Source organism: Ornithorhynchus anatinus, chromosome 15, assembly GCF_004115215.2.
Source record: "Ornithorhynchus anatinus isolate Pmale09 chromosome 15, mOrnAna1.pri.v4, whole genome shotgun sequence".
Lineage (NCBI taxonomy): Eukaryota > Metazoa > Chordata > Mammalia > Monotremata > Ornithorhynchidae > Ornithorhynchus > Ornithorhynchus anatinus.
The window spans coordinates 10,760,329-10,785,084 of NC_041742.1; the positions used below are offsets into that span (position 1 = coordinate 10,760,329).

A 24,756-nucleotide genomic window follows, 5' to 3' on the forward strand; every position below is an offset into this window, starting at 1 on the left:
TTTGCACTCGGCAGATATTCGGGACCTACTGTAAATTACGGCGGCGGCGGCCTCCCGCGTCGACGGCCTCGGTCGGACGGGACGTTTCAGTACCGCTCGCGGCGATCTTTCGATCATCGGGGGAGATGGAAGTCCATCCCTCAGGCGGACGGCGGAGTCGAAACAAAGGAGGCTTCGGAGAGAGGGGTGGGTCGGGTGTTAATCTCCAACGCTCGGAGAATCTCCTCGGCTACACTTTCAGTGGGGAGTTCCAGGGATGGAGACTCTTACATTTCTTCAGAGGGGAAGCTTCACCCTCTCATTACATCCCCACCGCACCCAGTCCCATGCTCCCCACAGTGCTCCAGCGCTCAGTACGGTGCTCCGCCCCCAGTAACGCTCAATAAATACGACTGAACGAAGGAATGAACGCGCCCATTCCGCTCAGCGGAGCCGGGAGCGTTTTCTCCTCGATTCCATTCCAGGCCAATTTTCTCACACTCTCCTCCGACCTCTCCCCCGGGGGACCCCAATCCTTTTCAGCTCTTGATTTCTGCCTCGTTTCCCTCTCCCAAATTTCCTTTCTTTCAAAGGGGCCTGGCCCTGTAGATTCCGATAAATAACGGTCCTTGACTGCCACATACAATCCCGCCTCTGTGCTCTGGACCTATCCCAAGGTCTGCTCAGCCCTTCCGACTGCCTGAACTTCCCCCGGACGCTTCCTTACTGATTTTTTCCATTCCCCTGACCACTCGTTTCCCAATTCGCACGATCCCGTTTCTCAGAAAGCTAAGGTCTGACTCCACGATTCTTCGACTGGTCTTGCGACAGCTTAACATTATGGTTCTTCTCTTTCCTAGGTTTTCTTTTACAGTGACTTCCGCTGTTCCCTCCCACGCACTCCCACGTAATACAAGACGTCGTACAAATCTGTCGGTCTACGGTTACTCGTCACTCTCCTCGGATCGTAAGCTCTTTGACGGCAGGGATCGCGTTTCCCGTCAGTTCCCCAGGCACCGTGTTCTGCACGCGAAAGGCCCTCAATAAATGCCGCTGACGGGGGTCACCTTCCTCTTCCAACTCTAAATTTCACAAACCGAGACTCCATCTTTTTACGGGGACATCACCTGGGATATCTATTTTTATTGACTTCCACGCTTCTCTTCTCATCGACACATTCCCCCTTCCACACCATTTCTACTGCATACCTTTGTGACGCCCGACATTATGCTAGGCATTAAAGGGTAGGAGTCCAGGGGAAGAGGATTAAACTGGGGATGAAGCCTTTGAGCCCCATGTGGACGTGTCCAACCCCATCAGCTTGCCCCCCAACGCTTAGTACAGTGCCCGGCACGTAGTAAGAGCTTCACAAATACCACTGGGAAAAAAAAAAACACACCAAAGAAATGCTTCTCAAGCAACGCACCAGTCACTCATTTGTTCATTCAGATCGTATTTATCGAGCGCTTACGGAGGGCAGGAGACTCTACCGAGCGCTTGCGAAAGTACGCTCCAGCCTAGGAGAGAGACGATCCCTGCCCGCAGTGGGCTTACGGTCTAGAGGGGGAGTACTAAGTGAGGAGCGGTTCTGGGTTCTAATCTCCCCCGATTGGACCGTAAGCCCGTCAGAGGGCAGGGACCGTCTCTATCTGTTGCCGACTTGTTCATTCCAAGCGCTTAGTACAGTGGTCTGCACAGAGTAAGCGCTCAATAAATACTATCGAATGAAAGGAGGAGAGGATAGGTCGGCGCAGGGGCAAGAACTTACTCCCCATTGGAATGGAGAAGTGCGAGTGAGCCCAGTAACACAGTTACTGAGCGCTTACTGTACGCCGAGCACTGTACTGAACGCTTGGACGGCTGAGCCTGCAGATGCACGCATTCGCTGCCTACAAGGAGTCTTTTTTCAATCTTTTGGGGGATGGCTCGCTTTACTACGTGGGGTCTTCCCACCTATTTATTGAGCGCTTACTGTGCGCAGAGCACTGTACTAGGGCTTGGAAAGTACAATTCAGCCATAAACTTCTGTCAGACAAGGCCAGGAAGAGGAAGGATCACAGAGTAGGCTGTCTTTCGGGAAAAGGGTTAGGATACCGGTCAGAGGCAGAGGCAAGTAGGTGGAAGAAGATTGGCCGAGTATTCGGAAGACTTCAGGTATTCAGCCCGCTCACTACGTGCCAGGCTCTGTACTAAGCGCCGGGGTGGATACAAGCAAATCAGGTTGGACCCGGGCCCTATCCCACGTGGGGCTCGGCGTCTCAATCCCCACTTTACCGATGAGGGAACTGAGGCCCAGAGAATAACGACGGCACTTGTTCAGCGCTTACTACGCGCAAAGCACCGTGCTAAGCGCCGGGGAGGATACAAAGTGATCAGGCTGTCCCGCGTGGGGCTCACGGTCTTCATCCCCATTTTACAGATGAGGTAAGTAACCGAGGAACAGAGAAGTGCAGTGACTCGCCCAAGATCACGCGACAGACAAGTGGCAGAGCCGGGATTAGAACCCACGAGCTTCCGACTCCCGGGCCCGCGCCACGCCATGCTCTTAAACGGCTTCTGCCACTATTTCGGCCCTTCGCCGAAATTATCTCCTATCACTATCCGCACTGTCCGTTGCGCATCTTACCAGCACCTGTGCGTTCTTTTCCAGGGCTCAGTAATAATAACAATCATTACTGCGGCATTTGCTCCACATTTACCACGTGCCAAGCACTGTTCTAGGTACTGGCGTAGATACAAGGTGATCGGGTTGTCCCAGGTGGGGGATAACAGCCTTAATCCCCATTTTACAGATGAGGCCCAGAGAAGTGAGGTGACCTGCCCGAGGTCACACAGCAGGCAAGCGGCGGAGCCGGGATTAGAACCCCCGACCTTCGGACTCCCAGGCCCGGGCTCTTGCCACGGAGCCACGCTGCTTCTCTCGGTAAAGAGAACTGCACAGAGTGAGGGCTAAATGACTACCATTCCTAACGGCATTTCACCCTCCTGCCGTCCGACCGTCTCTTCCCTCGTGCCCGGAGCCGATCTAAGTGGCCCCCGATGAAGTCCACCCCGCCCTCCTCCTGCCCCATTGCTCTCGACATCCCGCGCCTCCGTTCCGACTCCTTGGAGGAGGAGGAGGAGGAGGAGGAGGGAGAGGAGGAAAAGCAAACACACGAATAGGGCCGCCAACGAATCCTCCGGAGATCTCACCACCCTTTCAGCCGGTCCCTTTCGCGTTTGATGTGTTTCGTCTGTCAGACTGGAAATCCCGAGGGGAGGGGACCGTGTCATTATTCTTGTTTTGAACAGAATCAAGGCCACTGGCAGGGACCGACGTCGTCCACAAACGATGATGATAATAACAGACAGTTAAGCGACTGCCAGTGGCTTTTATAAGAAAACACGCTCCGACCCCAGGGCAACGAAAACCACCGCGCTCACCTTGAAACTCGAAAATATCCAGTCTGTCGAGGCTTTAAAAAAAATAACTTAAGGGGAGAGGTGCTGACAATTACAATTCTGGCTTCATAACGATAATAATAATAATGATAACTGCGGTATCTGTTAAGCACTTACTTTGCCCAGGCATTACACTAAGCGCTGGGGTAGATACAAGGTAATCAGGATGGACCCAGTCTCTGTCCCACATGGGGGGCACGGGCTTAATCCCCATTTTACGCATGAGGGAACCGAGGCCCAGAGAAGCGAAGTGACCTGCCCAGAGTCATACAACAGACGGGCGGCGGAGTCGGGATTAGAACCCACGTCCTCCGACTCCCAAGCCCGGGCTCTTTCCGCTAAGCCACGCTGCTTCTCCACATGAATGCCTGTCTCCCCCTCTAGACCGGCAACTCCAAGCGGGCAGGGGCCCGGTGTTCCCAACGGTGTGGACTGTACTCGCCCAAGTATTTAGCGCAGTGTTCTGCACCCAGTAAACACTGGATAAATGCCGCCGACAGATTGAGCGGAAGAAAATCAGCTGCTTGATTTCTCTAACCATTGATCTCTTCGGCGGGGTTTACACTGACATGGCAGCTTTCAGATTCTCCTGGCCGCTCCTCTGCCATTTTTCAAAGGGGAACAGGCACAGAGTCACCCAACAGATTGGAAGTTTGGTCTAATGCCAATCAGAGCAATGGAGATCGGCGGGGAGAGACGCACATTCGGGCGGCAGAGTGCAAAAGCACGGGAAGCCTCAGGATTTAAACACAAGGCAGGAAGACTGTCGCGAGCATCACTGCGAAAAATAAGAAATCAAGGGGAAATACGAGCCAGCGGGGGGGAAAAAAAGCTCTTTTAGATGACATTGGAATGTACTGAAAGATCTTAACATCATTCGGACATTTGGAAGGATTGCCGGTCCTGTCTCAGGGTCTACTTTGAAAGAGGATGTCGAGAAACCGGAAAGGTTCCAGGGAAGAGTAAGAAAAATGTTAAAGGAGTCGAAAAAACCGACTAGGATAGGGATGGCGAATGACCGGTTTCAAGGAAAAGAAGTACAAGAAGGAGATTAGAAAGTCGCTCTCCATATCCGAAGAGGAAACGGCCTCAGACTGTGACGTGACGGGGACTGGACAGGATCGATAATAGAAAATAAAACCTTCCGTGGCAAGGATGAACTACTTCACCGGGTTGGCAAAGAAGGGTGTGGGCTCATCCCCATTTAGGGTCTTTTAAAAATAGGCTCATCGAGAAGAGCCATTTCAACCAACCATCCGTCTGCCATTTATCGAATTCGCACAAACACGGCTTCTCTGGACAAACTTGGAGGGCTGGTCTCAGATGGTCCATAAACCTGGGGGTCGGGAGTCGAATCAGACAAAGTCAAATTCCCTTCTGGCTCTACAAATAGATGAATTTTCTGGCTTCCTTTAAGCTCCGACGGTTTGGAGCATGTGATATTCAACGGGGAAATATGCAGGTCAGGTTTTCCAGGAGAGGAATCATCCCTGCATAAGTTCTGAGGTATGTCTATATCTGTATACTATGTAACCGCAATTTATTTATTTATTTATCTACTTATTAATATTAATGTCTGCCTCCCCCACCGGACCGTGAGCTTGTTGCGTGCAGAAATGTGGCTGTTTGTTGTCATACTGTACTCTCCCAAACGCTTAGTACAGTGCTTTGCACACAGTAAGCGCTCGATAGATAGGACTGAATGAATGAATACAGTAACGTGTCTTTTCCCCGTGCCTTTCGGAGCCAACAGCACCGTGGGCGTCCTTCTGACAGCGCAGGCTCAGACGTAAGGGCGCTGCGGAACTGGACACAGAAAGCGCGCAATAAATACCACGGGTCGATCGACCGCTTGGAAGAAATGTTTTTGGTGGGGCACAGCCTGAACACGATAATACAGTTTTCTCCTTAATACAAGGTCCTTTAAGAACAAAATCCCCACGTTACAGGAGAACCCAATTCCCGCCCGCAGAAGCAAGGTGATCATCCTTTTAACCCCACTACCGGCTAAAATAACACCTCTCTAGAGGGCCGGAGAGATTTCTTGGGAATCAGGTGGAGAATCCCTGCACCGGAAGCGGAACCCAAAGGGTACGAAAAATACTAGAGCGCTACTACTTGACGTGAAGCCTCCACACGCTGAAGTTATTCGAACTCTGCTTTACGACTAGAGGAGGAGGCTCAAAAACGAATTCAGCGGGTGGCAAGGCTTTGTTTTTAAGAGGGGGCCGCTGGAAACCACGAAGAAGGCCTCTGTGATCAATAATAATAATAATGTTGGCATTCGTTAAGCGCTTACTATGCGCACAGCACTGCTCTAAGCGCTGGGGTAGATACAGGGTAATCGGGTCGTCCCACGTGAGGCTCACAGTTAAGCCACAACTTCATTTACGTGACGTCTCGTTAAAAGATTCAAAGGATGCAGATCCTAAACGCCAGTGCCCATCGGAGCCGAAACCCAAAGCAGAACCAACGGGGATCTTCCGAGCCTCCCCTGGCGTACGTTCCTTGAACCGACTTCCGTCATTCCTCCCGGTTCGCTCGGCAACTCAACTCCTTCCACTTTCTTTGTACGGGCCTACCGGTCAGAGCCAACCGCAGCGTTTTTATCTTTTAGTTGCTAAATCCAAACCACTTTCAACGGCCTGCTTTCATCATCCTAGCGCTCACCCACTTTAGAAGCCAACGAAGAACGGGCTGGGCTTATAAAACGCGTAGGCGATTCTTTTAACGTTTCAATGCCGTGTAGTTCGCCGCAAACATCTCTTTCTGTTTATCTGCCGCTTGGTAAATCAGAGGCGGGATCTCACAATCCTCCCAGATGACGTTCTCTCTCTCTCTAAAGTAAATCTGAAGCTGGTTTTCTAAAAGCAGGGTTTCTCTGTTTTCAAATTTCAAAGCCCGATCAGACAAGCCTTTTACTGAGCAAAAGAAGGATGCTGGGTTAAATTAACAACAGCTTAAGGAAAACATAAAAAAATAAAAAAAGGAAAGAGAAAGGAAAATTGCCTCTTTGACCTTCAGCCATTCGTACAGAACCAGGGTAGCGTTCCTTCCAGTTGAGCGCTTTTCTTGACTTTGGAGAACTTTCTACCCTCTCCCATCCTTATTCCACTTGCCCCCGCCCCCCCCCCCCCCCCGCCCCCAACAAGCCATTCCGTAGAAAGATTTTTAGGGTACCCTGTCCGACGCTGAAGTCGGCAGTGGAAATCCCAAGTGAGTCACTGCGTGGCCATTTTTCCCCAGAGACGCCACCCTGGATTTCGGCTGCCTCGAAGGCGAACGGGATGCCAAGCTCGCTCATCGTCGTACGGGTTTTCCGGGAGCGACGACAAAAATGCACTCAAGCTCATCTTCCCCCTTTGTTGTTTTTGCAACATAAACCGGATCTCTCCACTCCTCCACACTCAGACCCCTCCAGTGTGAAATTTTAGCCGACGGAAAATCCTTGTCCTGCACACCGTTAGCCCTCAATAAAGACCACTGATTGATTGACTGATTTATCGAAAAGGTCTCAAATCTCGATTCACTCCGCTGCACCCACCGAAAGGATTTTAAGAGAACCGAATAATACTTCAAAGGCGGAGGCGAGGAAAGGAACCCGGGGGCGACAGGCTGCCAAATCACCGCTGCGCGAAAGACGCAATGACTCTCGCGGCATCCGGTGGGGAAAAGGACAAGCAGAGCGAGATCCTGGATTCGGCAAGAAAGGAGGCCCGCCGGGTACCGGACCCTGTCCTGCTCTCCACACCTTTCCACAGCAGCTTGCTCCGGGGATGCCACTCGGCTCGATTCTTCCGCTCTAACCAGTGCGCTCTCTACAGACCGTCGACGTTTCCCCGGCCGCTCTCCGAACCCAGGGAGATACTGGGTGAGTTCCCAAACCCCTTTCTCTCTCTGCTCTGCTTCCACCGATTTCTACTTCAGGATAATTCACGCCAAAGTACTTCTCCAGACGCATTCTGGCATTCTGCGGGCCCCGACTCATATTTTCTCGATGGCTTCCTAGACCGCGGATATCTTCTACAGGCGCTCTTTTTTGTTCCTCTCCCATATAAACACGCGCACGTGCTCAAGACAGTCTTGCTTCCATTCTGCGCAATTTGGGAGTCCTCCCGTTTTCTGAACCGCTTCCTCGGCCCCGTCAAACACCGGAGGCCGGGTTTCTTATTCCCTGCCTAGAAAACCATCTGTACTTCACTATCTGTCATCGTTTAAACGGAAAGGCTACAAATGGGATTTTAGTTACAGCGGTTAAGTCGCATCGAAAACCTCCTCTCCGTATAAACGAAAGCCAAATTTGAAATTTTAATCATAAATCCATCAGCGGGTCGGTGCGGCAGCTGTGCGGATTAGAATACGTCCCCGTGCCCGGCTGGGCCCTGAAGGAAATTTGTTAACGGGCCTGACGAGAATCGGTCCGTCGGCCTAAGACACACGTAACGCCGACTCTTCTGGTACATTTTATTCAGCCTTCCGTGAAAGGTGTGGGCGTCCCCTAACCGGGAAATACTGGAAAAAAGAAGAAAGAGCCGTGGGAGATACGGCGGGGCGGCTCCGGGAAATGCAAAGCTGACCACGGTTGGCAACTGGAGACTTTTTCTTCTTCTAACGGTACTTCTTAAGGCCTCGCTCTGTGCCAGGCACCGTACTAAGCGCTGGAGTGGATAGAAGCCAATCAGGTCGGACGCAGTCCCGGCCCCACACGGGGCTCACCATCATAATCCTCGTTTTACAGACGAGCTGACTGAGGCCAAGTGACCTGACCGAGATCACTGAGAGCGGACAAGCGGCGGAGCCGGGAGGAAGACCCAAGCCCTCCGACTCCCAGGCTCCTGCTCTAACAACTAGGTCACCCGGCTTGTCTTTTCATTTTAAGAAGCATCGAACTGCACACGTTTCACAGGACACCATCGCGCAAACACCCTCTTGCCGATGCCCAGAATCTCTGAACGACGATTCCCCACCCTGAAGTCTCCGTGTACCTCCAAGTGAAGACACGGTCCCCCAACGCTTGACCTCGCTTTTCTACTTTCACGACGCCGGGGCCTAATGACCAAATCCGGTCGAACCGGGGGAGAGGTGGGAACGCGTCTTCCGATACCACCAAAGCCCGGGTGAAAACGGGAAGCGTTTCCAGAACTTAACGGCTACTGGGCAGGAGGAGACCTGGGGGTTTTCGGCCGCCCCGTGTTATCACGGGAACGGGGAGGAATCCGGATTCCGCACCGAGCTACCGAGGCTCGGCGCAGTTGAGATCACGTGGGTCAGCGTACGCCCTTCCTACTTCAGAGGCGGCTATGACGGCGCCAAAGGTGAAAGAAAAATTCCTACCCTTCGCCTCCGTGGGTCTATATTTGCCACCACGAACTTAGTGGGTTGCTTTTTACATACTGGTTCAGAACGCGGCCCCTAAACGTTCCTCGATCGAAGGACAACGGAGAGCGCGTGACCACCTGGAGACGCTTCAAAGAAGCGTAGGGGAGCCGGCGTCGCCCCAAACGGGGGCAGATAAAGGAGATCCCGAGGAGCCCAAGGAAAGACGATAAAAGTAATGCCCCGCTGACCGATTTCGATTTCAAGGCACACGGAAGTGCTTTCTCTTGTCGTCATCGTTCTCCACTCCGTCAGAGAGACGCCTTGATCCCGTCAGTTATTTCTGTGTATGAGAGGAGCTGTTGTGGAGGGGGAAGGGAGGGGGGAAATAAAGGGCGTGCGGCAGAGGGGGAATGCCAAGGAGGAAGGCCGGGATGTCAGGGGGAGGGGGCTCTCCGGCGGGACGATCTCTCGGGGAGACGAGGCGCCGCCATCGGGAGGCCGGGCCGAAAGGGCCGCGGAAACGAACTGACCTGGTTCACGGAGTTGGCGGCGCAAGAGGCGAGGCCCGTTCCCGCGGAGGCGAGGACGAAACACGTCAGGTCAAAGGGGACCGGAGCCAGGGCGAATCCAGCGGAGGCCGTGCTCACCACCAGGGCTGCAACGGAAGGACAGCGGAGAAACCTACCGTCAACACGCGCTTTTCAAAACTCGAAAAACCCGGGGAGAGAAGCCCGCCGCAGACTCCTTCCATCTCTGGAGCCTGGGAAAGGAAGACTGCATACCTCGGATGAGCTGGGGATGGGTTTCCATCCCCCTGTGAGAGTGAACACTTAACGATCGCGCAAATCGGCCCGCGCCTCGCTTTAGAACGATCCGTCTACGTCCCTCCCAGCACCCGGAGTTAGGCGTCGCCCGACTGGGGAGAGACGGTCCGAAGACGGAGCGCCGGGAGTCCGACCGCCTCCTGAGGGTAGCACTGCCCTCCCCGCCCGCCCCGGAGGCAAAGTAGAAAAAGGGCCCGTGAAACGATCCCCACAGGAAATCTGTTAACGGGCCCGATGAAGATCGGCCCGTCGGCCGAAAATACACTTAATGCGGACTCTCCTAGTCTGTCCTATTGACCTCGTCGTGAGCCAAATCCCTTATCGGGGCAGGATTCGTCCTGGGAAACGGTGCAGGCGGCCAGGTTGGCTCCGTTTCCCCTCCTCTGGCAAGAGAGGTGGAGTTGGGTCACCAAAGACCCCACCCCCACCCTCTCCCAAGGAGTGAATGCTTTCCCCGCGATTTAACGGTAATAGTAATAGTTACGGCATTTGTTAAGCGCTTACTATGTGCAAAGCACCGTCCTAAGCGCCGGGGCGGGGGGGCTCAAAGGAGAGTGTGCAGCCCCAGAGGGCACCGCGTCGGGAGGAGGGCAGGATGAGGATGGCACCCTCTCCGCTGCAAGACAGTTTAGTGACGGCCGAAAGACCTCTTAAGACCACAGGAAGCAGCGTGGCTTAGTGGCGAGGGCCCGGGCCTGGGAGTCGGAGGTCGCGGGTTCGAATCCCGGCCCCGCCACTCGTCTGCTGCGTGACTCTGGACAAGCCGCTTCACTTCTCTGTGCCTCAGCTGCCTCGTCTGTAAAATGAGGACGAAGCCCGTGAGCCCCACGTGGGACGACCCGATGACCTCGTAGCTACCCCGTGTTTAGAACGGTGCTCGGCACATAGTGAGAGCTCAACAAACACCATCGTCATCATCATATGTCTGAGGACTGAGTTCTCTGGGTGAGAACACGGCCTTGTAAGGGGAGAAGGGATATTTCCCCTTCTCCTAAGCTACTTTATCGCCCGTCTCCCCCCCGTGGACCTCGGGCTCCTCACAGGCGGGGATCAACCGAGTCGTTCCGTACGGTGCTCTGAACTCGGTAAGCGCTCGACGAATACCGTCGATCGACTGACTGACCCGGGGCTTCCCACCGAAAAGACTCGATCAACGCTCTCCGGGGACGCCGATCCCGCAGCTCAAGCGGCTCAGACGGCTACGTTTCCGGGTGTCTTTGTTTCCTCCTGGGGATGGTGTCGTTATTCTCAGCTGCCTCATCAGCTTCCACCTGAGGAGGGGGGTGAGCGGGCGGGGGGAGCGGACCCAGAGGAATTAATTATTCCACCATAGCCGCTCAGACCACGCAGAAGGCTCTCGGTCTCCGATAAGCGCCCAGGTGCTGGGACTGCTTCCTCAACGCCGACCTAGAAGGGGGACGGCTGGAAAACCTCGAAAAAAAGACGGTCCTCGGCCGGAAACGGCGCCACTCCCAGCTCTCCCCGTCGCGGCCGGAACCGTCACCGGGATGAGGACTCGTAAGGTCTCGACGACGCCGATTACGAAGGGGCCGAACTCCTAGGCCGAGCTAACCGGGGGGGGGGGGGGGGGCCGGGCGGAGATTCTCACTTGGCAACTGCACCCGAGCTGCGATTGGCACCCGAAAGGCCAGACGGGAACTCTGCCGCTGGGGAGTCGCTGTCGAAAGCCCCCCCCCCCCCCGCCGCGATCACGGGGCGGGGACCCGCCGACCCGCCGTCGGGGCTGGGAGTTTTCGCGCGACGAGTTGGAGGAGTGAAAGGAGCTGGCGTGATACTGGGGAGTGTAAACGGGCGGGAAGCGCGCGGGCACCGTGGGTTCCCGGGCCAGCCTTTGATTCACACCCTTCTTAAAGTTCAGGCGGGTCTCCTACAATATTGGAACCGCGAAGCTTGGGCTAGAGAAGCGACGTGACTTGGAGGAAAGAGCGCAGGCCTGGAAGTCCGAGGACGGGAGCTCCGATCCGGGCTCCGCCGCTCGTCCGCTCTGTCATCTCGGGCCAGTCGTTTAACTTCTCTGCGACTCAGTTGCCTCATCTGTAAATCGGGGGGGACTGAAAGGCCCCACGTGGGACGGGGACCGTCCCCGACTCGGTTAGCTTGTACCCACCCCGGCGGCCCAAAGTGAGCGCTTAAATACCCTAAAAGAAAAAAAACCTCAAACACGAACGCGCCCAGTCGCCCCTTCCAACGTCCCATCGCGCGCCCTCGAGACGGAGCCGCACCGTCGGAATTCCGCTGGCCGATTCTCCAGGAGCTTCCAACCGAAACACGCCGTGAAAACACTGAACTGAATCAGTCTTAGGCGTGGTAACTAAAGGGAGGTACGGATAATGGAGAGAGGGTCTGGGGCAGAGTCACGGAGAGGACTAGATTTGGGGAACGCTATTTGCAATGGAAGTCTGATGGACCTAGGATTATCTAAGCGTGAAGACGAGGCTAGGGAGCTATCTCCCCAATCCAAAAAGGATTCCTTGACCCAAGATGGTGTTTTCACAATGCCGCACGCCGGGCGGGTGACCTGGGGCACTTCTCCGGGCCTCGGCCCCCTCATCCGGAAAACGGGGGGTGACTCGATTAGCCTGTGATAAAAGAACTGCGGTATCTAAGCGCTTACTAAGTGCCGGGCACCGTACTAAGCGCTGGGGCGGGCTCCAAGCAAATGGGGTCGGACGCAGTCCAACGCAGGGCTCGTCGTCTCAATCCTCATTATACGGATGAGGGAACTGCGGCACCACCGACGGATCGACGGGGTTGAACCTGGGGGGGAGCCTATCTTAGACGCTGTGTAAATGCGCTAGATTATATACGACAGAACCTGTAAGACTACATTTTTAATTCTTCCTCTGCCGGGAAAAAGTGTGTTCCCCCCGTAATAACTGCCTCAGCGTCCCACCCAATAAGGGCGGATCACACTCGCTCATTCCTTCACTCGTGCGGCGCTCAATAATACCGCCGATGGATTGAAAAGGCGAGAAGCGGCGAGGGGGATTGAGGTCAGCGCTAAGAAAAAGGCTCCTTTCAGTGTGCCGAGTCAACACGGAAACGGATTACGAGTGGCGTTGGGGAATCTTCTCCAGCGAGGATGCTGAGCGCAAAAGATGACCGGGAGCCCCCCCCGTGGGCCGGGGACTCTGTCCGGCCTGATCACCCTCTATCTACCCCAGCGCTCGCAACACTGCCCGGCACACAGTAAGGGCTTAAATGCCACAACCGTGAACGACAACGATCGTCCCGCCACGTCATAGGACGATGAGGCACTTCTCCCTTAGAACAACTCGCACGGGGCCTCTCTCCACTCCATCGGCAGCATCCGCTCCTTCCTCCAAAACCTCCAGCGGCCGCCCATCCATCCCCTTCCGCGTCGAGCGAAAACTCCGGACCGCCATCTTTAAGGCACTGGGATCCCGGAAACGGATTACTGACGGCGACGGGGCATCTTCCGCCTGGAATTAACACCCCTTTATAGTCATTCGTTCAGTCGGTCGTGTCTATCCGGCGCTTCCTGGGCGCAGAGCACGGTACTAAGCCCTTGGGAAAGCACAGTACAGCAATAAGGAGTGACAATATCTGTCCGCAACGAGCTCACGGTCTCGAATCTACAAACAGAGCAGAACTTTCCCCCGTTTGTGAAGCTCTCCTGAAATGTCGGCTGCCCCGGGAGGCCTTCCCCGATTAACCTCTCCCGTTTCCATCCCGCTTCCCGCTGTCCCCAAGATCGCCGCTGGCAATTACTGATTCCGCGTCACTCCGGGGGTCGCTACCCAGCCACTGGAGGGAAACTGAAGTCCAGCTGACCCAGACGCCTGAAAGGAAGCGTGGCTTTTTCCACCTTAAAAGAGAAAAAAAATCCTTCTACTCCCCCAAAATGAATCAGTGGGCACAGTTATTGACCATATCGCCAAGGGCCTTGAACCATGTAAAGTCAACCTAATGGACTACGTCGAAAGAGGAGGAAAAATGAGGAACGAATTGTCGTTGTGAAATCACGAAAAATCTACTAGAGCTTTCTCGCCCCACAAATAATGCAATTTTCAGGGAAGCGGAGCGGTGAAGAAAGTAAACAGATTCCTCGGCCGACCGCAAATAACTAGATTAATGACCGAGCAATGGCTGTAGGCTCGGAAAAATGTAATTCTGCCCCCGCGCTTGGACGGTGCAGCATCGCCGCCGCTGGCCTGTCGGGATGAAGAATGCTCAGGAGATGGCTGGAAAAATCAAATAAAAAAATTCTTCTGGGAAGCGACAGGTATACGGGAGCATCCACGAACCACTGACGACAGGCGCTAACCGACGGCCCAAGGAAATGTTCAAAAAGGAGTTTTTCAATTGTTTATTAACTTAATTAGTAAAATACAGAGAGGTGCCAGCAATATTGGCATTTCGACGTGGGGAGGCTGGCAAGGGTATCAGGAATTACATTCCTCGACTAAACGTAACGAAACCTCATCCAAGCCGGCACTGGGCATTCATTTCCACCGAACGCTGAGCCATTTGCCGAGGGAGAAAAGACAGGACAGTCAGCGGACGGAGTCCACGAAACACTGACCTCGGTGAAATTCACACCCTCCCGGCGACCGTGAGGGCCATTAAACTTTCCGTTGATTTCTCGGGATTAATTTCCTTCAGTTATTTCAGGACCGATTTTCAGAATTCTATTAAACGTAGCTGGGGTACATTATTATTATTATTATTTTGATGGTATTTATTAAGCGCTTACAAAGCGGCGGGCACTAAGCGCCGGGGGAGGTGCGAGCTAATCAGGTCGGGCACGATCCGTGTCTCAGCTGGGCTTACGGTCGAGCTCCGCTTTACGGAGGAGCCAACCGAGGCACAGATCTCCCCCCTCCTCTCCTTCAAACCGGGAGTCCCGCGTGAGACGGGGACCGGACCCAACCTGATCATATCGTATCTCCCCCGGCACTCGAGACGAGGCTTGGCAGATAATAAATCCTAAAAAAAATTCCCCGATCAAATGCCGTAACCCCAAACGAGGCCCTTTTTCAAAGAAAGTTTGGGTTTGCCTCCTGGCCACGAGGGTCAGGGCATTCCAGGCCAACGGCAGGGGGATTTTTAATTTTCTTTCCCCGGCGGGGCTGAGGAGAATTCGTTCATTCGTCTTCATCCTCCTTAGACGGATTTAGCCACTGGTGCCATTTAACTATCCAAGAGTTCCAAGATGGCGCCGCCGATGGGAGGCCTTTTTTCTTTTTATCGGCACGAACGACTTTACCTGATTCACCTTTCACCTTTCTGATTAGGTCAGGACTGTCCCAAGCTCCAGCGTCATCGCGTCTGCTACCAGAAATGCTGGGTGGGAAGGTACGTTCCTTGCCACTCGCCTGCTGTGGGACCGCGGTCAAGTCACTTCACTTCTCCGGGCCTCAGTCACGTCATCTGTAGAACGGGGAGTGAGAACGGGAGGGCCCGTGTGGGCCACGTGTCCGACCCAACTGGCTCGCACCCACCCCAGGGCTTAGTTCGGTGCCCGGCACGTGAGTTCGGTGCTCCGGGAAACACTTCCCATCCAACGGGTTCCCGGCATCGACGCGGGTTACCCATTCTATCAGGAGGGAGCTCCGGCTTACTACTACTACCGATAACGATACTGATATTTTTAAGCGCTTACTACGTACCGCGTACCGTACTAAGCGCCGGGGAGGATACCCGCGAAGCGGGTGGGACGCAGTCCCTGTCCCACGTGGGGCTCACGGTCTCCATCCCTACTTTACAGACGATGAGGGAACTGAGGCCCACAGAAGCGAAGGGCACTTGTCTAAGGTCACGGCGGCAGACCAGTGGCGGAGCCGGGATTAGAACCCGCGGCCTTTTGACTCCCAGGCCCGTGTTCTATCCATTTCGCCATCCCGCTTCTCCGCTCCGGAGGCTCCGGGCCACCTGGCTGGTAAACGGGTCACGTTCCCGGCCGCCTCTGCTTCTTCCAATATTCCGAAGAATTACCGCTACACAAACCTTCGCCGGTTCCCAGAGGCAGAAAAGCGGCCCAAACGATGGTGAAAGATCAGGTCTCTTTCACTGGGAGGGGCTGGGGAATCCTGAAAGTGGGAAAAACAGTTCCGGCGGGAGATATGAAAGACCCACTCCTTGGTTGCTTTAAGCGCTAGGGTGTATTCAACCGATCATTCGATCGATCAGTGGAATTTACTGAGCACTTCCTGTGCAGAGGGCACTGGGGGATGCTTGGAGGAGCACAGAACAACAGGGTCGATAAGCACATTCCCTGCTCACGAGGCGTTTACAGAGGGGGAGGCAGACATTAATCTGAACAAATTACGGATGTGGACCGAGGGGAGGATGAACGACAAGTGTTTAAAAGGTCGAGATCCAAGAGCAACCCTCCCCGCTTCCTGGAAGCGGGGAAGACGTGATCCTCTCGGTCTCGTCTTCGATCCCATTATGTCCGGATCCCTTAGGATCTCGACACACTTCCGCTCTCTGTCTCGTCTGATCTTTCTCTGCCTCTTTCTCTTTATATGTATTTCTTTCTCTCTTTCCCCTGCCCTCCCCTCCTCCGATTTTTCTCCGTGCCCGGGCCGGGGCGGTCTGGATCAGTTTTCTAGCGAACGGAAACAGGAAAAAAAAAAAAAAAAAATTTGAAAAGCCTCGCTGATCCCACATTGCATCGCCAGAATCCTATCCCCAAAGAAAAGTCACCTTAGAACGATTTAAAGCACAGACGCCGAAACACTGACTATTTCTTGCATTTTAGTTCTTAATAATAGTTATTATGGGATTTGGTGAGCGCTTACTACGTGCCAACCACTGTGATAATAATAATAATAATGGTGGTATTTGTTAAGCGCTTACTACGTGCAAAGCACTGTTCTAAGCGCCGGGGGGGATACGAGGTGATCGGGTTGTCCCACGTGGGGCGCACAGTTTTCATCCCCATTTTACAGATGAGGGAACTGAGGCACAGAGAAGTGAAGTGACTTGCCCAAAGTCCCACAGCTGTACTGTAAATAAATAAATAAATAAATGTTGGTATTTGTTAAGCGCTTTCTACGTGCCGAGCACTGTTCTAAGCGCTGGGGTAGACACGGGGGAATCAGGTTGTCCCACGTGGGGCTCACGGTCTTCATCCCCATTTTACAGATGATGGGAACTGAGGCACAGAGAGGTGAAGTGACTCGCCCACAGTCACACAGCCGACGAGTGGCAGAGCCGGGATTCGAACTCATGAGCCCTGACTCCAAAGCCCGGGCTCTTTCCACTGCGCCACGCTGCTTCTCGTGCAATCGTACTGTAGATACAAGGCTACCAGGTTGTCCCACGTGGGGCTCCCGGTCTTCACCCCCATTTTACAGATGAGGTCACTGAGGCCCAGAGAGGTGACGCGGCTTGCCCGGGGTGTCACCCGGCGGACAGGAGGCGGAGCCGGGGTTAGGACCCCCCCGTCCGCCGCCCCCCAATCCCGGCCTCTTCCCGCTAAGCCGCGCATCTTGCGATACCCCAAGGGGCTGGGCCTTGCTTCAATCAATCAGTCGATCAGTCGGCGCTATTTACTGAGCGCTTTCTGCGTGCGGAGCACTTTGCTAAGCACTCGGGAAAACGCAAGAGTTGCCCGACACATTCCCTACCCCCGAGGAGCTTACCAGTCTGAGAAAACAAGCAAACCCAGGAAGATCATTTAAAAACCTGGTTTAACACGGACTTCGATTTCCAAAACGTATTATAACCGCACGTCCTCCTCCAAGGGGGGGGGCGGGGGGGAGAAAGAAAACCAACGGATCTCAGCTGTCTAAGAGGGAAAGTATTCTTTCCTCCAACCTCTCGCATTCTTTTACTGCAAGGCCAAACTTCACATCGCCGATGCTCCGGCTGATGTGTTTACTTTGTAAATTCAGATTTGTTTTGAGGAGTCTTAACCGACTTTGAGCGCAGGCTGTGTTTTGATTTTGACATTAAAGGAGAGGACTTTCCAAAAGCGTTCCTGGGATCGAAATGGTAACCTGAAACAAATGTCTGTGTCATTTAATGCACGAATTAAACTGCAGGAACGCCCGAGTGAGCAGCCCGGGAGAGCTCCCCCGCCTAGTTGGCGTTTTCATCGTTACGTTTTCTGTCCTCTTGCTTATTATCTGATTTTCTCTTCTGGAGAAGTGAAAACTAACGAGGGGAAGCCTCTCCATCTGAGTCCTTCCAACGCGGCAGACCGATTTCAATTTATTTCGGCGGGCGGGGTGATAACCGCAGAGACGCGGATAGGCTGGGTCAAAATCAGCAGCTCCGTGAAACCCGCTGACTGGCTGAGAACTTCTCCTGAGCCCGACGGCCGGGTAGGAGAGCGGAAACTTCTTTCCGCTTAAGACGACGCTCCCGCCTTTCCACTGGGGCGGGGGGGGGGGGGGGGGATCGGAACGTCTCCGCGACGGATGCCGGGCGTCCGGAGATCCTCGGGGAGGGAACCCGCGTCCTGGCCGGGGCTCTCCCTTCAGAAGGATTCAGATGGGGCTGACTGCCCTAGCGGCTGGGGGATTCTCGGCAAAAATAAAAGACAGATCTCTGGGCGGAGCGGGGGGGAGGTCATCCCGGGCAATCGCTTCGCAAGAAGCCAGACGAGATAAGTCGGCCCGGCCCGAAGTTCCGAGAGCCACCGAAACGCCTCTGGCACGAGGCCCAGGAGAGGGAGGTCACGATGACGGCACGGGTCCCCGATCGCCCAACTCCCGCTCGGCCTAAACGCCGACACGCCGTAGGGGAGCCTCAGAGTCGAACGTTGGTATTCGCTATACGTACTGCGTATTCAGTACCCCGCCCCAAGAACTCAGAGGGTTTCGTGAGCTTGGAAAATCGACCTGATCTTCCCGATAGGCCCAAACGGGCAGGCGGTAATTTTCCTCATTCGGCTTAAGGGATGACAGGGGCCCAGAGAGACAGACCGGTTCCGCGGTAGCTCGTCCCCATCCGAAGGTCTCCTGGAAGTCCCGCTGCCGGCGTCTGAGGCTTCAGTTTGGTCCCCGGCTCCTGGCGGTTCTTTTAACCGCTCTTCCATCCGCCCGCTCTTCCCCCACGAGGGCCGCCGGGTAGCCACCTGCGCCACGGACCCCATTCCCTCTCACCTTCTTAAAACCATCGCCCCTGCCCTCCTCCCTTCCTTAACTTCTATTTTTAACCACTCGATCTCCAAGGGCTCCTTCCCCTCTGCCTTCAAACACGCCCACGTCTCCCCCATCCTAAAAAAACCCGCTCTTGACCCCACTTCCCCCTCCAGTTATCGTCCTATCTCCCTACTACCCTTCCTTTCCAAAATCTTAGAACGAGTCGTCTACAATCGATGCCTAGAATTCCTTAACTCCCATTCTCTCCTAGACCCCCTCCGATCTGGCTTCCGTCCCCTCCGCTCTACCGAGACTGCTCTAAGGTCACCCGTGACCTCCTTCTTGCCAAATCCGATGGCTCCTACTCCATTCTGATCCTCCTTGACCTCTCTGCTGCCTTTGACACTGTCGACCATCCCCTCCTCCTCCGTACCTTATCTCACCTCGGCTTCACGGACTCCGTCCTCTCCCGGTTCTCCTCTCACCTCTCTGGCCGATCATTCTCGGTCTCCTACGCTGGAGCCTCCTCCCCCTCCCATCCTTTAACTGTTGGAGTTCCTCAAGGGTCAGTTCTCGGCCCTCTTCTGTTCTCCATTTACACTCACTCCCTCGGTGAACTCATCCGCTCTCACGGCTTCGACTACCATCTCTACGCAGATGACACGCAGATCTACATCTCCGCCCCTGTCCTCTCCCCCTCCCTTCGGGCTCGCATCTCCTCCCGCCTCCGGGACGTCTCCACCTGGATGTCGGCCCGCCACCTAAAACTCAACATGAGCGAGACTGAGCTCCTCATCTTCCCTCCCAAGCCCGGTCCGCTCCCAGACTTCTCCGTCACCGTGGATGGCACGACCATCCTTCCCGTCCCGCAGGCCCGCAATCTCGGTGTCATCCTTGACTCGTCCCTCTCGTTCACCCCACGCATCCTATCCGTTACCGAGACCTGCCGGTTTCACCTCTACGATATCGCCAAGATCCGCCCTTTCCTCTCCACCCAAACGGCTACCTTACTATTACGGGCTCTCGTTATATCCCGGCTAGACTACCGTGTCAGCCTTCTCTCTGACCTCCCTTCCTCCTCTCTCGCCCCGCTCCGGTCTATTCTTCACTCCGCTGCCCGGCTCATCTTCCCGCAGAAACGATCTGGGCATGTCACTCCCCTTCTTAAACGACTCCAGTGGTTGCCTATCGACCTCCGCTCCAAACAAAAACTCCTCACTCTAGGCTTCGAGGCTCTCCGTCACCTCGCCCCTTCCCGCCTCTCCTCCCTTCTCTCTTTCTACCGCCCACCCCGCACGCTCCGCTCCTCCGCCGCCCACCTCCTCGCCGTCCCTCGGTCTCGCCTATCCCGCCGTCGACCCCCGGGTCACGTCCTCCCGCGGTCCCGGAACGCCCTCCCTCCTCACCTCCGCCAAACCGATTCTCTTTCCCTCTTCAAAACCTTACTTAAAAATCACCTCCTCCAAGAGGCCTTCCCAGACTGAGCTCCTCTTCCCCCTCTACTCCCTCTGCCATCCCCCCTTTACCTCTCCGCAGCTAAAGCCTCATTTTCCCCTTTTCCCTCTGCTCCTCCACCTCTCCCTTCCCATCCCCACAGCACTGTACCCGTCCGCTCGACTGTATATATTTTCGTTACCCTATTTATTTTGTTAATGAATTGTACATCGCCTCGATTCTATTTAGTTGCCATTGTTTTATGAGATGTTCTTCCCCTTGACGCTGTTTAGTGCCATTGTTCTCGTCTGTCCGTCTCCCCCGATTAGACCGTAAGCCCGTCAAACGGCAGGGACCGTCTCTATCTGTTGCCGACTTGTTCATCCCAAGCGCTTAGTACAGTGCTCTGCACATAGTAAGCGCTCAATAAATACTACTGAATGAATGAATCCTCCGATGAGCTCCGTATGGTCCCGGGACGAGATCTACGGTTCCGAAATGCCGACGTTTCGGACATCGCGTGCGTCCCGGGCTCCCTGCCTCCTTAACGCGCTCTCTCTAGTACGACAGAAGGGAAGCGGCGTGGCCTAGCGGGAAGGGGAAGGGCCTCGGCGACCGAAGAACGTCGGCTCTGCCGCCCGTCGGCCGCGTGGCCTCGGCCAGTCGCTCCGCTTCGCCTCAGTTCCCTCATCTGTAAAATGGAAATTCTAATTAATAAGAATAATAATGGCATTTGTTAAGCACTTACTACGTGCCAGGCACCGTCCTACGCGCCGGGGTGGATCCAGGCAAATTGAGTTGGACCCGATCCCTAGCCCGTGGGAGGCTCACACTCTCTAGCCCCATTTTATGGATGCGGGAACTGAGGCTCGGAGAAGTGACTTGCCCAGGGTCACGCAGCAGAGAGGAAGAAGCGGAGAACCCGTGACCTTCTGACTCCCGGGACTGTGCTCTATCCACTACGCCAAGACTGTGAGCCCTCTGCGGGACGGGGACCGGGTCCCACCCTTCTAGATCTACCCCTTCTAGATCTTCTAGGTCTTCTACCGACCCCGGCGCTCCGAACAGTGCCCGGCGCATAGCGAGCGCCTAGCAGATACTATTCTTTTTCTACACATAGTAGCCACTCAATAAAAACCACCGGCCGATTGATTTTCGAGTCGAGTCTCTCCGCTTCAGTGCCCTCAACTGAAAAAGGGGGATTAAGGCTGGGAACCCCACGGGGGACGACCTGATTAGCCTGGCTCCACCCCAGATATTTTCATTACCTTATTTATTTTGTTAACGAGATGTACATCAGCTTGATTCTATTCATTTGCTATTGTTTGAGACGTTCATCCCCTTGAGTCTATTTATTGCTGTTGTTCTCGTCTGCCCGTCTCCCCCCGATTAGACTGTAAGAACGTCAGAGGGCAGGGGCTGTATCTGTTACCCCTTTGTACATTCCAAGCGCTTAGTACAGTGCTCTGCACATGGTAAGGGCTCAATAAATACCACTGAATCGATGAACAGTGCTCGACACGTGGTAAGGGCTTAACGAATACCATCATCGTCACCCTCCTCTTCCCTCCCGCCTCCTTCTTCCGTCGTCTCCTGCCCGCTCCGGGACCGGCCCGGCAGCGGAGAGCGCTGCCGGCGCCTGTCGGCATTAAGAGACCACCATCACTGGCCCCCTTCCTGGCTTCTCCCTTCGAACGCGAGCGTACGCTGATCGAGAGAGCGTAGACGCCCAAACCCCTGCCTTCAACTCCAGGGGGCTGACTTTTCCAGGACAGGTTTTGGGAACCTGCAAGCCTTTCTAAATCCAGGATGGCCGTGTCGATCTCTCTCTTCTCAACGCCCCCGGCCGCCGTCCGAGGCCCGGCATCCCACGTAGGAAAGCGCGGGGGGGACCGACTCTAGTCTGGCGTCCGAAAAGGTCTAACGGTGAGAGACTCCGCCGTATCCCCTGATAGGCCCGAGACCATCGTGGCTAACGGACCGCGACCCGTAACCGTTTGAAGGTTGCATTTTATTCGACTTTCAGATGTCGAGCCGGCGAGAACTCTGAGACCCCTGGAGCGGGCTCGGCCCTAACCCCCTACGCTTTCCGCGCTATTCCTTCGGCTGATGCTCGTCCACTTGCGGCGTCTCAGGTCAAGAGGCCATCTAGCCGCTTTGAGGACCTGAAGGACGCGTAAAAACCGGCAACTTCGGATCTGCAGCGCAACTCTATTACCGGAAGTGAAAAACTGAATACGGGTCAGCGCCTCTGAAGCATCCCCCGTTCAAAAGGCATCCTTTTGGCGTAACCACGGCAACCCCTTCGCGCGCACTGGGTTCGCATTTAGAGTTGGAATCCTAAAAAGGGAAAGGGAAACCCTTTTATCTGGCTAAGCGTAAACAGCTTTCATCCCCGTATTTATCTGAGGTGATCTAGGCAACGTCAAGTGTGACTGCGCGGCAAGACGGTCCTGAATTATGAAACTGTAAAAGAGTATCAGAGAAAGAACACCTTAATCTTCGCGCGCGCGCGCGCGCGCTGGCGTGCCATCCTCGCCGTCCCCACTTCCCTATTTCTCCGTCGTGCTTCCAGCTTTTTACGTAAAGGTCAAAATCGAAGAAACCCGCATTCATTAACCTGAAAACTGCTTCGGGAAGATCTGCGACTTTTCAAGGTAACCGGCGGCTAAAACCCGGCCCCGCGCACATCCGGGAGACGGGCAAGCGAGGAGGCCAGCGGAAGGAAATAGCGACCGGAAAGGTAAATTTTATTTCCGATCTTCACTCGCATCCCCCCAACTCACTTCTCGTGTCCAGACTTTTCCGTTCATCACCAGCCGTGCGCGCAAAGGCAAAATCCGGGCTCTTCTCGAACAATGAAATCCTCCAAAACCCCAGCCTCCATCCACACACGCAACTGTCCCTAACAGGAATAAAAAGCAGCCTCCTTTTTCGATCCAACCGGTGTTCGGCAACAGGTTCTTTGGGTCGCCATCGGCTGGAAACGGTTTCACTGAGGCCCTAAAAGGTTCGTTTGACTCCCCTTCGGTGGCTCCTACGTCACCCTGACGGATTCTTCCGGCCCCTCTCCCAGTCCCCGCTTTTCCCTTTAGAAAAGGAAATGTTTGCACTGCTCTTTCTGCATTAAAAATCCAGCTTCTGCGCTTGCGCTGCAGCTCTCTATCCGTATTCCCCTCGAATAAATAAATTCAAATAAGGCACAGCATGCAGAGCATTCATTCATTCGGTCCCCGTATCGCGGATGAGGTAACTGAGGCCCAGAGAAGCGAAGTGACTTGATCACGGTCACGCGGCAGACACGGGAGCCTTCTGACTCCCAGCCCCGGGTTCTATCCACTCCGCATCATCATCGTCCTCCACGCTGCCTCTAGAGCGGCAGAGGGGCCCAGTTAAGAGGCCTAGCCCGTGCGCTAAACAGCAGTGTGGAAACCGGCGAGAACGAGCCGCCGTCACTCTGGATTAGTCGGTCATTTGGCTCGGACACTGTGTGGAGCACCGGGGAGAGCCAGCCACAGCCCCCGGCCAGCCAGGGGCTCACAGCCGGAGAGACTGAGCGACGACAGGGCCGACGCAAGGTGGAAGATTCAAAAATCGCTAAAAACGCCCACGCTCCACGGATCTTCCGCCTGCCTTAGGATCGGAACCGAAGGAATCTCATTGACGTTCACAGGTTGAGGGCCGTGGCGGGCACCGCTCTCCCAATCCCGACCCCGGCTACCCCGCGACACGACGGCGGAGTCGGCGAGCGGGCTGAGGAAAACGCAACGGAGCCACCGGGGTGGCCGGCCCCGAGAGACGGCGTCGGGCGGGTCCGGGAGAACGCCACAATTGACCCGAAACAGATCGCCGTCCTCTAGGCCCGAGAGACACGCCGAATTCCCCCGGGGAAAAGACCGAATCGATCCCCGCGTTCGGAGGCAACTAAGCGCTTACGATTCCGTCCGTCAGCTGAGCCCACGGGTCCCCGTAAATAAACGTGAGCCGCTATTCCCGGGAAGGAAATCCGCCGAGCCGCCGGGCCCGGAGATCCGTCACGAAATGGGTTGCCGTGACTTTGCCGCCATACGTTCCACCGTGGGGAATAACGACGGCATCTGTTAAGCGCTTACTGTGTGCCGAGCACTGTACTAAGCGCAGGGGGAGACAGGAGGCAATCGGGTTGCCCCGCGTGGGGCTCAGGGTGGCCTAGTGGACAGGGCCCGGGCCTGGGGGTTAGAAGGACCTGGGTTCATAATGATAATAATTACGGTAATAAGCGCTTATTACGCGCCAGACACCGTACTGAGCGCTGCATCGGTAGGTGACCCCGGGCGAGTCGCTTTGCTTCTTTGGGCCTCGGTCACCTCCTCTGTAAAACGGGGCCCGAGACCGCGAGCCCTACCTACGTGGGCCGGGGACCGACTCGGTTACCTCGAATCTACGCCGGCGCTCGGCCCGCAGCGAGCGTCTAACCGACACCGCTCTCTACGGTGATGAATGCGGCCCTCGGCTGGGTCGCGGAAGCCTCCGCGGGCCCGAATCCCACCTTCTCCCTCCTGACCCGGCCTCGACGCCAGGCCCGCCGAGGCAGGTCGGGAGCGGCGGCCGAGCCAACGGCTTAGGCCAGGCGGCTCGGGCCGGCTTACGCTTCCGAGGGAGCACGTTACCCGACCGCCCAAGCGCACGTCCTCCCTCAT

The 24,756-nt window shown here is 55.2% G+C and overlaps 1 protein-coding gene across 1 annotated transcript in view; it reads right to left on the reverse strand.

Moving 5' to 3' along the window:
* Nucleotides 1–24,756, reverse strand: part of LOC100078034 (protoheme IX farnesyltransferase, mitochondrial) — a 154,070-nt gene that overhangs the window by 98,336 nt on the left and 30,978 nt on the right. The window contains exon 6 of the mRNA XM_039914264.1: nt 9,270–9,394. Within this exon, the coding sequence (XP_039770198.1) occupies nt 9,270–9,394 (125 nt within the window). The remainder of the gene's footprint in view (nt 1–9,269; nt 9,395–24,756) is intronic.